The sequence below is a fragment of the Sciurus carolinensis genome, chromosome 12, assembly GCF_902686445.1.
Source record: "Sciurus carolinensis chromosome 12, mSciCar1.2, whole genome shotgun sequence".
NCBI lineage: Eukaryota > Metazoa > Chordata > Mammalia > Rodentia > Sciuridae > Sciurus > Sciurus carolinensis.
In genome coordinates this window covers 111,552,257-111,568,797 of record NC_062224.1, presented here as the reverse complement: position 1 = coordinate 111,568,797, position 16,541 = coordinate 111,552,257, and the positions used below count along the sequence as shown (strand labels likewise).

The 16,541-nt window shown below is 38.7% G+C and overlaps 1 protein-coding gene across 1 annotated transcript in view; it reads left to right on the top strand.

The window, feature by feature from the left end:
* The first annotated feature begins 387 nt into the window (after positions 1–387).
* The window catches only part of Suco (SUN domain containing ossification factor), a 66,535-nt gene continuing 50,381 nt past the window's right edge, over positions 388–16,541 (top strand). Inside the window, 1 exon segment of the mRNA XM_047520374.1 lies at positions 388–582. Coding sequence (XP_047376330.1) covers positions 521–582 — 62 coding nt within the window. The 5' untranslated portion in view covers positions 388–520.

Below are 16,541 nucleotides of genomic sequence, written 5' to 3'. Positions count from 1 at the left end.
GTCCTCGCCTTCGGGCTGCGCGGCCCGCCGGCGAGGGGGCGTGGCCCGCGCGGAGGCTGGTGGGGGTGCGGGCTCCGCGGGACGTGGGTGACGCGTCTCCTTCCAGCTCAGCGGAGTGTGAGGTGTCGCGGCCCCGCCAGCGATTGGCTGTTGAGCGGCGACTACGCGGCGGCCGTTGGTCGCCGGCAGCACGGAGCGCCGGCCGGGGCGGGCGGGGGGGCTATGGGGCGGCGGTGGCGGCGGCGGCGGCTGGAGAGGGCGGGCGCGGGCGAGCCGTCGGCCGCAGCAGCGGCAGCAGCGGCAGTCGCCGGAGTCCGCCTGTGAAGCACGCCACTTGGCGCCGCCGCGGGCCCCTCGGAGGGGACGCGAGCCGCCGCGCAGACGCTCCCCCGGCGCCGCGGCCCTTCGCGCTCTCGCGCCCGTGCTCGCGCTGCTGCTCCGGCTCCTCCATCTTGGCCTCGGCAGTGGCGGCTGCCGGGAGGATGTGCCGCCTTCTGGCCGGGGGAAGAAGGAGGAGAAGATGAAGAAGTACCAGCGGGCCCTGGCCCTGGCCTCCTGCCTCTCCCTGTGCTCCCTGGTCTGGTGAGGAGCCGCGGCCGCGCCGAGCTTCGTGGGAGGGGGCGGCCCGGTCACACCCCCGGGCCTCGGGGCGCGGGTCTCCGGAGCCCGCGGCCGGGGACAGGCCGAGCCCCGCGCCTTGCCCCGCGCGGCGGGCGGCGCCGGGTGCCGAGCCTCGGTGGAGCCGGAGCGGGGAGGCCCGGTGGGCGGCGCGCGGCCGCGGAGGGCGTGAGCGCGTCAGGTGTGCGGGTGCGACGTGCGGTCCCCAGGCCCTAGGCGGACCCGTCCTCCCGCTTCGGCCGCCTCGCACGTGGGGCCGCCGCTCGGAAACTTTGGGGCGCTTCCTCAGTTGGCTCGGCGGCGCGGCTGCCTCGGCTGTCGCGCGTCCCGCCGTGTCGGCGGCAGTGGGAGGGAGCGCGCTTTGTCCCCGAGCTTTGCGGAGCTTCTGTGCCGCTCGGCAACACCTGGCATCCGGGGGAGTGTTGCCATCAGGGTGCTGGAAGAGAGTCTCCCAGGGGATTGTCATTTTCGAGGGAAGCGCGGCTTTTCGTGGCTGCAAAGGTGGTGTCTCAGTCGCGGGAATCTGCTCTCTTACCGAAGTCCACATGGACTGGCCGTTCACGTCCTCTGCAGAGCGGCGGTGTTCTCATTGTGTCGGTGCCGGATGGAGTCCAGAGCACTGAGGTGGAGAGCTGTTGCTCTCCTGAGAACCCTGGCCGGCCTGAGTTTTGATTGGAAAGACGGTGCAAGTTTTAGAGAACAATAAGGCTGGCCTCGTCTTTCATATTACCCTTTAGTGAAACCAGTGCCATTCCCCTCGTTTTTCTCCTTTTTAATATGTTGGATACCAAGAGGTGTCTCTAAGAGATGAATCCCCTTTACGAATTTTAGATCTGTGGGTGAGATACTGAACCTTGTGTTTGTTTCCACCTCTTTCTGGGGATTGCTTGCTTGTTTCTGCAAACAGCTTTGTCCTTGATCATGCCCATGTTTAGACCGTGTTTTACTTCACCAGCATTTCCTGAAATGACTGATAAAGTTAGAGGGTACACTTTTCATTTGAAGCGTCCCTGGTTTTTTTCCAATTAGATGGTGGAAATGAAATCAAACATTAGAATGTGGTTCTTGAAATCATTTGTAAATTGAAATTAACCGTGCTTATATTGTTGGGGACTTCTTGCTATCTTAGTTTAATCTAATCTCATGCATTTCATCTTTATTCATTAGCAGTAGTGAGGAGGTCATGACCTACCTGTCAGGGGAAAAGATCAGTTAGCCTAGTATTCAGAGAGATCTGTAAAGTTTGTCAACTCCCAAAATGAAAAATGGATGTTGAGGGTTCAAGTAAAGAGTGTGAAAAGTTTAACAAACTTTAGCTGAAGAAACAGTTGGGTTAATATATTTTGGGATTTGTTTGCCAATCAAAAGACATTTTAATTTTTCCTTAGCGAAGCTGTTTAAAGGCATTGAAGTAGGATATTTAGGCTTGAGTTTTTTGTAAGGGTGATGATGAGATTGAGTAAGGGGTGTTGTATGGTGATGATTGGTAAGGGTCCGTTTCATTCTTTTTAAACCCTTTTTCCTTGAAAAATTGAAATTATGCCACTGACTTAACCAGAGGTCTAACTTTTGCTACAGTCTTGGTCTGGTTTGTGATTTCTCAACATCCATATCCTTCCTGATGGAAATAGGTACTTTTGTAAGGTTAGAGAAAAGTTGATGAGCTCTTTTTTTTTTTTTTTTTTTTAGTTGTTGATGAACCTTTTTGTATTTATTTTTATGTGGTGCTGAGGATTGAACACAGTGCCTCACACATGCTAGGCAAGCGCTCTGCCACTGAGCCAGTCCCCAGCCCTGATGAACTCTTCTTTGTAGCCAGTTTTGTCATTCAGAAATTGTCCTAAAATTTTGTGTTTGTACTACAATATTCTAGTTTCTAAGGTTTCTCCCTTATCTACCACTTTTACTGTATTTTGTTATTTTGTCATAAGTGAATAGATCATTTGTCTCCCTTCTGCTTTTGTCTATCCATCTTAGATTGCCTTCACAGAAAAATCAGACTTCTATCTCATTATTCATTCCAGTTGCTATTTTTTCTTTTGTATACTTGATGTGATTCTTAATTTGTAATAGAGTATTCTAAATAAAAATGCACTACAGCTGCAGCGTAGAGGAATGATAGCTGTCTCGGTCAGGCATGTGATGTGTATCTTAGCATCTTTAATCTTTACAACAACCCTATAAGGTAGGTTTTATTTACTTCATTTTGCATTTTACAGATGAGCAAGTAGAGAAGTAACTTGGTTAGGGTTAAGTAGCCATTACATTTTGTAGCTTAGATTTGAATCTAAGCAACCTGACTCATTGTACAGGCTCCTGACTGCTGTGGTCTTTTGACCATAGATCAGAAGGTCTGTGTTGCAGATATGATGCCATTACTTACTAGATAAGTGCTCTTGGACATGTTACATAACTCCTTCAAACTATCGTTCTTAAATCCTCAGAATGCCATTCATGCTACACAGGGAAGGAAATGAGGTAACACATATAATAGATCTTTGTAAAACAGTGAAAATATATTATTTCATTATAAAGTCATTCAACAAAGTTTTTTTTCATACTTACTGTGTATCAAATGTTAAGATCATTGAAAACCTAAAGATAGAGTGGCCAGATCATCTTGATTTAAATACAGAAAGTCCCATATTCCAGTAATCCTCCATTAGTTTTCTATTACTGCTATAACAAATTACTTTAAATTTAGAGACTCAAAACAACACATATTATTTTATAGTTCTGGGATCAGAAGTCCAACTATTTAACCAGGCTAAAGTTAAGTTGTTGACAGAGCTGGCTTATTCTGGAAACTCTAAGGAGAGAATTATTTTGACTTTTTCAGCTTCTTGTCTCTTTCCTTACACAGCTTCAACCTCTTGCTTCAGTTCTTATGTCTACTGACTGATGATTTGCCTCTCCCTCTTATAAGGACTCTTGGGATTACATTGGCTCTCCCCATCTCAGAATCCTTATTTTAATGACATCTGCAAAATCTCTTTTACTGTGTTATGTACTATATTTAGGGATTGGGATGCGGACATCTTTGGGGGCCATTATTCTGCATACTCCCTCATTCTTGGGCAGACTAGAAAGGTTGGTCATGACCATGAAAAGGAAAAAGACATGATCCATGCTTTAGTCAGCTGATATTCTGAGTGTGTCCTCTAGTTAGTAAAACCTATGTGTAACTTTAGTGTGCTTAATTGTTTATCTATTACATACTTGTGCTAATATGACCATACATTAGTATAGTAAACTACACAGGTTAGATGTTTAAGAAAGGTGAGAGAAAAGAATACCTTCTGTTAAAGTACCTTTTGTTTTCGTTAAAGTTGTGACTTGTGTATATGTGACTGGGGATTAAACAGGTGTCAGGTCAGTGCTGTACCACGGAGCTACACCCCTAAACCCAAAGTAGAAATAATTTTTAGTGAGTGCTATGTGATTGACCTACAGTCATAAGGTAGATGAGGAATAACTTGTACAGGCTAGGCATCAAGCCTTGTTTTCTCCTTGGCTTATGCTTGTTTTATTATATCTTTGCAACCATTGCAGGAAATTTATGAGGATCAGTTTGGTTAAAACTAAATAATCCCGAAATCCACTTGCATGGGCACACACAAACCATGATGAATCTGGCGTGCTAGAAGTAAACCCATAGCTTGTGGAGCTTCTACTCTGCCTGGGGTTTCTTATTGTAGTCCCTGCTGTTCCTGATGTGTGTGCAGCTGACCTTCAGACCAAGTATGGATCTTTATACTAATCTCAGTAAAGCTTAATTAATTTTTTTAGACTAAATGAATCTTGCACCCCAAAGGATCATCTTGGAGAAATTTATACTTACACTAATGCGAAGAGCTTGACATTAAAACAGTTCACGCTTGAAAATATAATAGAAGTACTTTTACAAGGACTTAAGGGACATCAAAGGAAGAATTTGTACTCTAACTATGGTTTTATCACTGTTTGTATGCCTTTGTACAAGGTATTTCTGTGAGCCTCAGTTCTCATCCATAAATGGTTTTCAGAGTGGACAGTTCAAAATGGTAGAATTTTGTTTCATGCGGAGGGAGTATTCGTGTTGTGATGTTATCTAGAGTATAGCAGCACTGGAGAGAGATGGAAGGGAGGCTAGAATTAGGTTTTAAAGGGATTTGTATCTCTTATAGATGAACTCTGATTTTAACCTGGCAGAGAATGAACAGAGGAAGAGAATGGGGGTCACAGTGATCATTTAATTAGATTACTGTGGAGGGTAGATTGGATTGGAAGGGACAGATTTTGAGGGCAGGGAACTCTAGGAGGCGGTCATACCAGGGTTGACAGATATTTCAAGATGTTGACCTTTTTGACCTTAGAAGTATGTTTTCTTCTGACTGCTGACTAAAAGGTTTATTTCTTGGTTTGTGATTATAGTTCTATACCCCTTTGTTTTGCTTTATCCTCTGATAATTTTGCTGGTCTCTTGTTTTGTTAATATGTATAAATGAGCAGAAAAATCAGAAACTAGAAATATATGTGAGTTTTCTTGATGAATAGAAAATTTAAAATTCTTATTCTGTCATAAATCTGGAGAAATATTTTGCTTTTAAAAGACAAACCTATTTTCTGAATAAATTAATAACTATTCAAAAGAATAAAATAACCTTAAAATCATCTGATGACCTTTTTAATGTAAATGGTTCGTGGGCCCCTCTCTCTCTTTTACTCTCTCTCTCTCTTTCTTTTTGGTGGAACTTAATGTTGAAAGACCTTGGAAAAAAGTTTACCAAGATATACATTCTAAAGAAAGCATTTGGTACTTACAGGAGGTGGTGGATCACAGAGAAGCATGTCAGATCCCTTCAGATAAGTTAGATGAAGTCAGCCTGCCTTCGTGGGAAACAGTCTGTGAAAGGCAGGACATCTTCCTGTAAAACTTTTGCACTTGTGTCCAAAAAAGGGTGACAGTTTTTTATAATAACTTTTGAATTATTTTTAAAAGTGCTGGATGCAGTCCATATTGCTCCTTTAGATTATTAAACATTTGAAGATATATTGGAATGAAAGCAGGTATAGGGTTGGCAGATAATGAAAAAGAAAAAAGATTCAGTTCATAACTTATTTTTGAGAATTGTTTTTTTAATTTTTGGGGGGTTCCTGATGTGTAAATTGTTCTTTCGCTTTTCTCAATTTGGGTAGAGAAATGAGTTGATACTGTAACTAATATTTTTGTACTTAATGAAAAGAGGAGAAATTTGTCTTCTGGTAGAAACATTTATGTGTATCCTAAACTCTCTTTAGTGGTTTATATGTAACTAGGAAGAAACAAAATGCTGTGTATTTGATATTTAATTGTTTACATCTTTTAGATTGTTCTTTAGTGCCGTTTGTGTGTTGCTTGTTTTGCTTTTCAAGATAATATTTTAAAGAATTTCAAAAAGTAAAATTACAATTGTCACAAGGGAATTGGAAGTTGTTTTGAGTGTTTGCAGTGTAAGAATGTTAATCCCATGGGATGTGCTTCTTAAAGACTTTTTTTTTTTTTTTTTTGAAAGAAGGTTTTGTTTTCTTTTAGGACTTGCCTTCCTTCTTTTCTCCTTCCTTCCTCCCTTCCCTTCCATTTACTGACAATTGAATCCAGGGCCTCCCACATTCTAGGCAAGTACTGTACCACTGAACTACATATACCTCCAGTCCCAGGACTTTATTTTTATAATGCCTTGATAATTAAAATGATTTCCTATTTTATATAAAAGTGACACCTAGTTTTGTTAGAAAATGTTTTAAAGCATTAACATGGCTCATTGGTCCAAAGCTAATTTTGTATCGTTATATAGTATTTGAAATCTATTGGGAGAAAATATATAAAGGGCTTAGAATGAAGCCTTGCTTAAGCAGGTGCTGTTTTATAAGGTCTCATTCATTCACTCTGGGTACTTTGGTAGTTCGTTGTAGAAGTAGGATGGCCTAGGTGTCAGAATTTAGAAATATGAATCCATAAATGTGTATATTATTAAATGAACTCAGACCATTTTTATACATCATTCTGAAAGATTTAATTAGGATGTTAGGGAATGATACAAAAAGCTGAATTGTATGGTAGGTATTTAAAGAAAGGAAAAATTAGGGCTGGACTTGTTTTTTAAGAGAAATGATATGGTTCATAAACTCTGCTTCTGTGAGAGCAAGTGCTTTGTAAGCTAAAATACGATGTACTGGTGCTGCTATTATGAATAACGGGTATTTGTGTGTGCATACATGCCTGCATGGGCAGATGGCCCTTAATTGTCAATGAGAAAGAAAGGTCTGAATGAGAGATAAGTACTTGATCTGCATGGGAGTGGTAGTAAACAGACAAGCCTGAGGAGAAAGTAAGAGATGTATTTTGGACATTATGATGGATTCTGTAAGGTAATTCATAGAGCTGGGTGATCAAGATCCAGCAAGAGAAGTAGTGTTTTGACCTCATTGTGCAGGTGTATTTCAGAGGAGACTTACAGGAATGATGTTTAAAAGCAGTTGGCATAATTTAAATTTGTTGTAACATGGACTTAACAGTAGGAATGAGGAAGGTGCATCAAGCAGAGATTTTAAGGAAGTAAATGATCTTGAATGTGGTGTACTTGATACTAGCATTGGGCTAGAATTCAAAAGAACTGGGTTTTAGTTTGTCTCTAACCAGCTCTTATTCAGCATGTGCTGACATTCAGTTCAGTGTCAAGGGATTTTTACTGAAACTTCTGTGTGTTGCATCCTGTGCAGGATTCTGGTTGACAAAAGAAAGTGAAGCTGCTTTTTTGGAGTATACTGTAGTTGAGATACTAAATCCTAGGATCTAAAATCAGGAATTTGTGAAATAAGTTTAAAGAAGGAAGAAAAGTCTGTGTGTTTCTGACTTGTGTAACTATAAGAATTTAGGTTGAGTTAAAAAAGAATTTTAAGAGTTGGCACAAAGGATTTGATACTGGAAGGTCTGTTAATTGGAGGTGAGTCATCATATAGACATTTACAAATGCAGGCCTGTGTACAGATATGATTTGGGTTGGAGTTGTGTTAATAGAGGATGTCATTTTGAAATAGAATGTTGACTTCCGAGACAGAACATTGAACTTCTGCAGATAATTGAAATAAAGTGCCAAGCGAAATAAAGCCCTGAAGGGAAGGCAGAAACTGAAAACACAGATGGAAGGAGGTTTTAGGAGGTCATTTAAATGTCATCAGTATAGAAATATCAATATAGAAATGTTAACTAAGGCTGAAGAACTTGAAAACTGAGTAAAATAATCTTGTGTTCCGAAAGGGAAGTTATTGATTGAGAGTGAAAATAAAAGATCTTTGGAGAGCTGGTAGGCATGAGTTCTCACATATTTGTGTGGCAGTCAGGAGAGAGAAAGGATACTGGAATTTAAAAAAGGTAAGTGACTACAGTAGCCTCATAGTTGTGTACTTCTTTATAGGGTTACAAGATTTGTCTTAATAACACCCAACTTTAATTATGTCATTCCCTTGAGAAACATTTTTCAAAGACTCCCTTTTTCCTAAAGAATGAGAATGTAAACCCTGATGTTAAAGACCTGCAGTCTGTATTTTCCACTTTTCCTTTTACAGATTTCCTGTGTTAGCCTGGTTAACCTATTAACCTGGTACTAATTTACTGGGGACTGTCTTTGTAGTTTTGAATTGAAAATTAACATAGCAAAAGTGTTTTGACTTGAGTTTTATGGAATAAATACACCTTACATAGTTTATTAAAATATAACATTTCAAGAAAATTTAGTATGTGATTATTTCTAGCAGCTTTGGGGACAAATTGTATTGGCCAAAATTTTAATGATAGGGTAAGTTATAAAAACAGAGCATACTACATTGTTCAGTAAGTGCTTCTGCATCTTATGTTATTGAAATTATAGGCCAATTTAGTGATCAGTTCTCTCATTGAATTTGATACATAGAATATTTATTTATTTATTTTAAAATATTTTTAGTTGTGAATGGACACAATGCCTTTATTTTATTCACTTATTTTTATGTGGTGGCGAGGATCAAACCCAGTGCCTCACACATGCTAGGTAAGCGCTCTACCATTGAGCTACAACCCCAGCCCAACATAGAATATTTAAACTAAGAGAATCCAAAACCAGAAGGATCCTAAGTTCAAAGCCAGCCTCAGCAACTCAATGAGACCCTGTCTCTGAATAGTATATGAAAGAGAACTGAGGATGTGGCTCAGTGGTTGAGTGCCCCTGTGTTCAGTCCCTGGTACCAAGAAAATAAATAAAAATAAAAAGTCCAAAACCAGTCCCACATTAGAGTGAATATTAAGGAGTGAAATTCAAAGGTTTGATTAGAAGCAAGTATTAGAAGAGTTTTTTTTTTTTAGCTAAGCTGTACGTTCCATGTGATTTAACTCTAGATTGCTGAGACAGTGTAATAGAATAAAAGATAAAAGGAGAAAGAGACCCATAGCACTCTTACCTAGCTAGTAGCAGGTAGATAAGCAGAAGAGAAATAACTTTAAAAGAACCCCTAAACTGCCAGGCATGGTGGCCCATGCTGGTAATCCCAGTGACTTGGGCGGCTGAGGCAAGAGAATCATAAGTTCAAGGCAGTCTTGGCCACTTAGCAAGACCCTGTCTCAAAATAAAAATTAAAAAGGGCTGGAAATACAGCTCAGTGGTAGAGCACCCCTAGATTCAATCCTCAGTTCCAGGAGGGTGAGGCAGGAAAGTCATAGACTGTTACTGGGTTAAGAATATCTTCTTTTAAAAAACATCATGATTGAAAGAAAAAGCAAGTTTATTAAGCAAAGGTACCGGAGGCCCAGTCATCTCTTGGTCTTGCTTTATTATCGATGTTTGACCAAAGTGGCTTCCATATTTTTCACCTGTTTCTCATAGGTCTCTCCGTATCTGTAGAATTACTGTGATTTTTTTCAAGTTTGTAAGCAATAATGTTCAAAAAACTGTAATTTTCTTTAGACACACTTCCCTAATTGAATGGCTGACTCTATGTTTCTGTACAGGGATTAGATCTGGATTTATGCTTAAGCAATTCTTCATTGCCCAGTTTAGTTCCTTTCTCATGAAGTCTTCTGATTACTGGGCTTTTCCTTTTCTAAGCTGTTAACAGAAGTTGTTCGAATCCATAGTCAAAAAACAGTGGATTACTGCTGAGAACAGGGCAGAAAATTCATTGTCTTAAAGGTGCTCAGTCTTGTGTGAGAGACAAAAATAAAGTTAATTTCAGTTCACAGTATGTAGTAAGTACTCAGATAGAGAAAGTTGAATAGCTGTGAAAATTTGAAGGGGGTGGGGTACCAAACCCCAACTTGTTGAAATCAGAAATGTTTCCTCATCCTTCACCAGTACCTGCCTTCAAAGAAAAGAAAAACGATAAGGATTTAATCAGGTTTTGAAGGGTGGAGACTGGAACAGGAGCAGAACATTCTTAGAAGAGGGAACAGCATGAACCAGAGGTTTGGAAGCATCAGACGGTGGGGTTTGTGTTCAAGATGGAGCTACCAGTGGTTCTGCATCATTGATTCGTTCAGTAAGGACACAGAGGGACAGGAAATACAAAGCCCCCCTAACATGGTTGCAGAAGTTTAGAGAGTTTTAAATATCACATGGAGAGAAGCTTCAATTTTGTCATGTAGATCATGGAGTGTATAAAAGTTCTTAAGCAGGGGAATGACAGTCTGGTTATTCAGTATTAGACTTTTGGCAGTGGTGTGAAGAATTGATTTGAAGAGGTACAAGATAGGAATTAGATCTGTTAGAAGATTGCTATAGGTAAGAAGTGAGGATTTGAGCTTAGGTGGTCATAATGAAGTTTGAGAAATTGATTAAATTTGAAATGAGTTGAAGGAAAAGGAGTAATCAGATGTTTTTCAGGTTTCTAATTTGAAAACTGAATGAATAGCATGTGTTGGAGGAGATTTGGAAAAAACGAGATTATTTGTTCAATTTTGGATTTGGTTGTCTTTGAGATTTTTGACGTGTCTTGAAACATGAAGAAAGAAATCCAACCTTTAAATGAAATTTATTCATTCTCTACAGGAATATAGGCCTTTCATCAAAGGGTTTGAAGAAATGGATTGTTCTAGAGAAGATAATAAGGGCTAAAGACAAAAGTTTTGATAGCCATCAGCTAAGAACTGTGAGAGCTGGATCCCTCGTGTAGATTATAAAGACAAGACTCGGAACAGAACTCAGGAACATCAGAATTTAAATAGTGAACAGAAGCAGCAGATCAAGAGAGAGATATGAGAAGTAGAGGTATATTATTTGACGTGCCAAAGAAAGAGGTGATTTCAAGTGGAAGCAGTAGTCAGAGGTGTCACATGCAGCTGGGAAATAAAAAAAAAGGGTAGATTTTTGCCTTACCATATACATTTCTTCATTATGATGAGGGCAGAAATCAGATTTCAGCAGGTTGAGCACTAAGTTAGAAAATGAAGAAGTTGAGACTACAATTACATACTGTTCTGAAATTTGGTAAGTGAAAGTAGATAGAAGGGATCATGGCTGAAAACAACAAACACTGGAGTGCATATTCTGTGCCAGGCTAAGCAGAGCACTTGCATTTATTTAATTTCCTCACAGTAACTCCATTTTACATCATCTATATTGCAGCATATTGACATTATAACTTCTTAAAGATCATATAACTAGATCAAGACCATATAAACAATAAGAGGGGAACTCGAAAATGAAACTTGAGTCTTTTGACTCTGAAGTCTATACCCCTAGCCACAATACTATACAGCCTTCATATTATCACTTCCACTGTCAAAGTCATAAAGCACTACTTCATGATTTTTGTACATCACCACTCTTCCTTTGTGAGATAGTTCTTGTAATTTTGTATTACACTGTAACTGGCCTTTACTAATATCATCAATTCTTGAGTGAATGGATTAGTGTTGTTTTCCTCGCTTTTATCTGTTGAAAAATTATTAAACTTGGAGTAGAGCAATACGGAAAGAGAGAGATCTAAGTGTGCAAAGATTGGGTGATTTTGGGCAAGTTACTTCTGAGCTTTAGTTTCTTTATTTGTAAAAGTGGACCACAGTGCCTTCTGTGTGAGTTCCCTTTTTTGCTGTTTTCTGTTAACCACTCTTATCTTCCTATCTTAAATCTTACTCTTCTATTCTCATCTTAGCCTTTTAGACTTGGTTATATATGGTGAGTGTTCTTCTAGTCACCTTCCATGCATTTATTCAGATGTATGTTTTCTTTGAAAATATGTTTTATGTTTTCAGTTTTACACAAATTTATAGTAGTCATCGCTTGTCTGTGGCAGTAAGTTCCAAGACTTCAGTAGAAGCCTAAAACTTCTGATACTGCTGAACCCTATAATTTAATGCTTTTTTCATCTTAACTAAGAACTTTTACTACATTATGTCTGTAATATTTGTAGTTTGAAATGCAACAGCTTAACTAGCAAAAATTTCTTTTGCTTCACAGTTTCATGGTTAGAAGATTTGTTCTTAACTATAGATGTTAGCAAATGCAAGTTAGTTTTTTCTTTCCATTGGAGAACTTTCACTTCTTCACTTAAAGGCAGCACTTCACAGCTTCTCTTTAGCACTTGGCACTTGGGGCCATTGTTAAGTAAAACAAGTTATTTGAACAGGAGCCCTGAGCTCCTACCACATTGAAACCAATGACTCTTAGGGCGGTAGGGCTGAAGGAGTATATATTGTGCACACTCTGGACATGGAGTGATTCTTATCTGTCCAGAACAGAGAAGAGACAGTATTTGATTTCATCATGCTACTCAGAATGATGAACAACTTAAAATTTATGAATTGTTTATTTCTGGAACTTTTCGTTTAATATTTTCAGACAGTGGTTGACCTTGCACAATTGAAGTTGTGGAAAGCAAAATGGTGCTTAAGGAGAGACTACTGCTGTTACTGTTAATTTCATCCTTTTTCCTTTCTTCCACTTAACACATTTTTTTCCTTTAGTTTCTGAAATAATTATGTAATTATCAAAGTTAATTCTGAGCAGTCAGTGAACTGTCATATGCCTTCAGAAAGACTTGATATCATTCATCCGTCCATTCATTCAGAAGGTATTTGCCGAGGCAGGTAGGCTGCCTCAAAGGAAAGTCTTTTTGCCAATTTTCAGTTGGAAATACTATGTTCCAGCTGTCTGTCTTGCTATCCTGTTATGATTGTCTAATTAGAATGGTTGTAATCTTAATTATCTGGCAGGGTTGTATCACATGCCTTTGTTGTTGTTGTTGTTGTTCTTTTCTTCTTGAACCATTTTTTTCATATAATATTTAGACCAGTAGGGTGCTGCATATATTTTGATAGTTATATTTGATATCGACTTTGGTTTCCTATATCTTTAAGTTAAGATAATGTGCATACAGTATAATGCTCTTTTCTTCACCAGAAGGTTGATCCATTTTGAAAATGCAGGGGAGTATAACCTACACACCAAGATGTAGAACATCTTATCACGCAAGTATGTTCTCTTATATCCCTTTTCTAGCAAATCTGAAGGCAGCCAGTGATCTGATTTCTATCGCCATCCATTAATTTTGCCAGTTCTGGAACTACATCTAAATGAAATATGGTCTTTCCTCATGTTTGACGACTTCTGTTTATTGTAATGTTTCTGAGAATTTATTCTCATTTCCTTTGTCATTAGTTTCTTTTTATTACCAAACAGTGGTACATTCTAGAAATATACTGCAGTTTATTTATACACTGCCTGCTCTAGTTTTTGGCTATTAGACTACAAATGTTTTGTGGACAGTTTTCATTTCTCTTGAGAAGTACCTTAAAGTGGAATTGCAGCTTCTAAGGTGGATATCATATGGTTTTGGATATAATGACCTGAGAAAGACGCATTACTTATGGAAGGACTCTGGCCCAAAGTAGATAACCTTAATCTAGTCATGGTGAAACATCCATCTGCATATTAGAACCATACTATTTAAGAAGAAAAGGGACTGTATCTTTGAAAAATGTGAGGATCACATAAAATAAGCACAAACTGTTCCAACAATGTTGAAGAGACACAAAAATCCAGGGTATGATCCTAAACTCAGTTCTGCACTGGAGGAAAGAGGATTCTGTAAAGAACATGATTGGGTTAATGGACAAAAATCACAATAGAAAAGGTATAGTAAAATATTGTGACATTCTGACATTTACTAAAGTTGATAACAAATCATAAGTGGTATGTTTGATTTGTTAAGCTTTTTGTCACTGTGGCCAAAATACCTGACAAGAACAGCTTAGAGGAAGTTTATTTAGGTCTCATGGTTTTAAAAATTCAGTCCATGGTTGACCAGTCTCATTGCTCAGGGTCTAAGATGAAGCAGAAAATCATGATGGAGGAGCAAGGGGAAGGAAAACTGCTTAGCTCCTAGTGGCCCAGAAGGAAGGAGAGGGGAGCGGGAGGGAGAAGAGGAAAGAGCCAATTCCATGTACAGGGTACTATCCTAACTACCCAGCTGAATTAAATTCTTTAGTGTATTTCTGTTCATGCCAAGACCAAAACCCAATATTCAGCAAAGATAATCAATTGATCTAGTAATCAAGTACAAATAGATAAAAATCATCCACAAGGAAATTTTAAATGAACTGTTTGTTCAATGTTGTAGAAGTTTTAGGAAGGTACAATCTGAGTATCAGAGACTTTTTACAATAATTTTATGTGGGTGAGAGGATGAGTGAATACTTCAAGGATAGTTTTGAAGTTAAACTTAATTTCAAAGTATATCAGACAATGGAATATTATTCAGTGCTAAATAGAAATGAGCTGTGTAGCCATGAAAAGACATAGAGGAAATGTAAACGCCTATTGCTAAGCGAAAGAATACAATTTGAGAATACTACACATATATGATTGTAACTCTTTAACAATCTGGAAAAGGTGAAACTATGGAGACAGTAAAAGATCAAGGTTGGAGCACAGAGGACTTTTAGGGCAGGTAAACTATTATGTGTGATACTGTGATGGTAAATATATATCATTATACATTCTTCAAAGTCATAGGAATGTACACTAAGAGAGAACCCTGATCTAAACTATAGACACCTGGTGATGATGATGTATCCATGTATGTTCATCACTTGTAGCAGATAGACTACTCTGGTAGAGAATATTGATCATGGGGAAGGCTGCATATGAAAAGTGTCTTTACCTTGTGTACAGTTTTGCTGTGAACCTAAAAGTGCTGCAGAAAATAGTCTATTTTAACTCAAAGTAGTCTACTTAAGTTGATAATTCTCACTGTACTGTGTTCTCAGGAAAAAGTATCACCTGAGTTTTCCCTTCTCTTAACATCCAAAATGTTTTCTTTTCAATAAGCATTACAGTGGCTAATGTTTTGTGTTTACTATGTGCTGTCCACAGTTCTAAGCAATTTTAAGCTGTCTCAGCAAATCCTCAGAACAGTTCCATGAAGTAGATATTATTGCTAGGAAATAGACACATAGAAATGTTTGTTTAATGAACTTGACTAAGAATGTACAGATTGTTTAACTCTAGTCCTCATTCTTTTAATTGTCTTGCTAGGCCACCTAGTAAATTGTCATGATTGAATGTATTGTAACGTCAGACCTCTTGAGGTCTTTGCCTTATCTCTATAATCATGATCCTGATGGAAAGTGACTTGTTTCAACCAAAAAGTGTGAAAGTTTGGTATCCTAAATGGTATTCAGATGTAATTTTTAAAATAAGACATTTTGTTACAGATATTCTATAAGTTAACACCTTTCTGTATGAATGGTGAATCCATGCCACATTTATGAGGAAGAGTTGATAAAAAGGATAAATATTCTCTTAGCTCCCAGATTCTTTTTCTTTTTAAATTTATTTGCATGTGGGAGGGGGTATGGTGGGGAGCCGGGAGAGTAGTAGTGGTAGTGGTGGTGATAATGATGGGAGAGGAAAAAGGATGGTTGAATTTCTTTCCTGCTGTGTGCTACAGGACAGTTCCCCACAGAAAACTCTTATTTATTTTATATTTATTCTGCATGGTGTCTTTGCAGGTTTTGATTTATTTAGGGAGTGATACATTGGTTACGAATTGGTTCTCAAGGAATTTACTTTTTAAGTACAAGAAAGAATGTATATGCACAAATCAATTTAAGAATAGTAAGTCACATTGGACTTGCCACTTATTTTGAATCAGAGGAAGATGTCAGGGGCTCACAGACTGCCATTTATCTTGATGTAATTTCTGGTGCTGAGTTGCTCACAGATCTGGAAAGGAACTCATTTCATTAGGCTTAGGATTTTCATACTACTATTTAGAAAGTTGATTAAATATCATGGAATCTGGCCTGTTTATTGTGGACTTGATGCAACAAAGTGCCATTAAGTTATTATACTGTAATCTTCTGGTTCTTAACCAGGAAGTGCATATCTGATTCCCTCAGGTGGACTTTTTAAAAGTAAAGAGCCATTGATAGAGATTCATTCTTGATTGGGAGAGTTGGAGTGTGTTAGAGATATTTCATTTTACTTTTTTGAAGTTCTTTTTTTTTTTAATTTATTTTTATTGTAAACAAATGGGATACATGTTGTTTCTGTTTGTACATGGAGTAACAGCATACCATTTGCATAATCATACATTTACATAGGGTAATGATGTTTGATTCATTCCGTTATTTTTTCTCCCCCCCACCCCTCCCACTTCTCTTTTCCCTCTACACAGTCCCTCCTTCCTCCATTCTTGCCCCCCTCCCACCCCCCATTTTGTGTCATCATCTGCTTATCAGTGGGATCATTCGTCTTTTGGATTTTTGAGATTGGCTTATCTCACTTAACATGATATTCTCCAATTTCATCCATTTGCCTGCAAATGCCATAATTTTATTATTCTTTATGCCTGAGTAATATTCCATTGTATATATATACCACAGTTTCTTTATCCATTCATCAATTGAAGGGCATCTAGGTTGGTTCCAC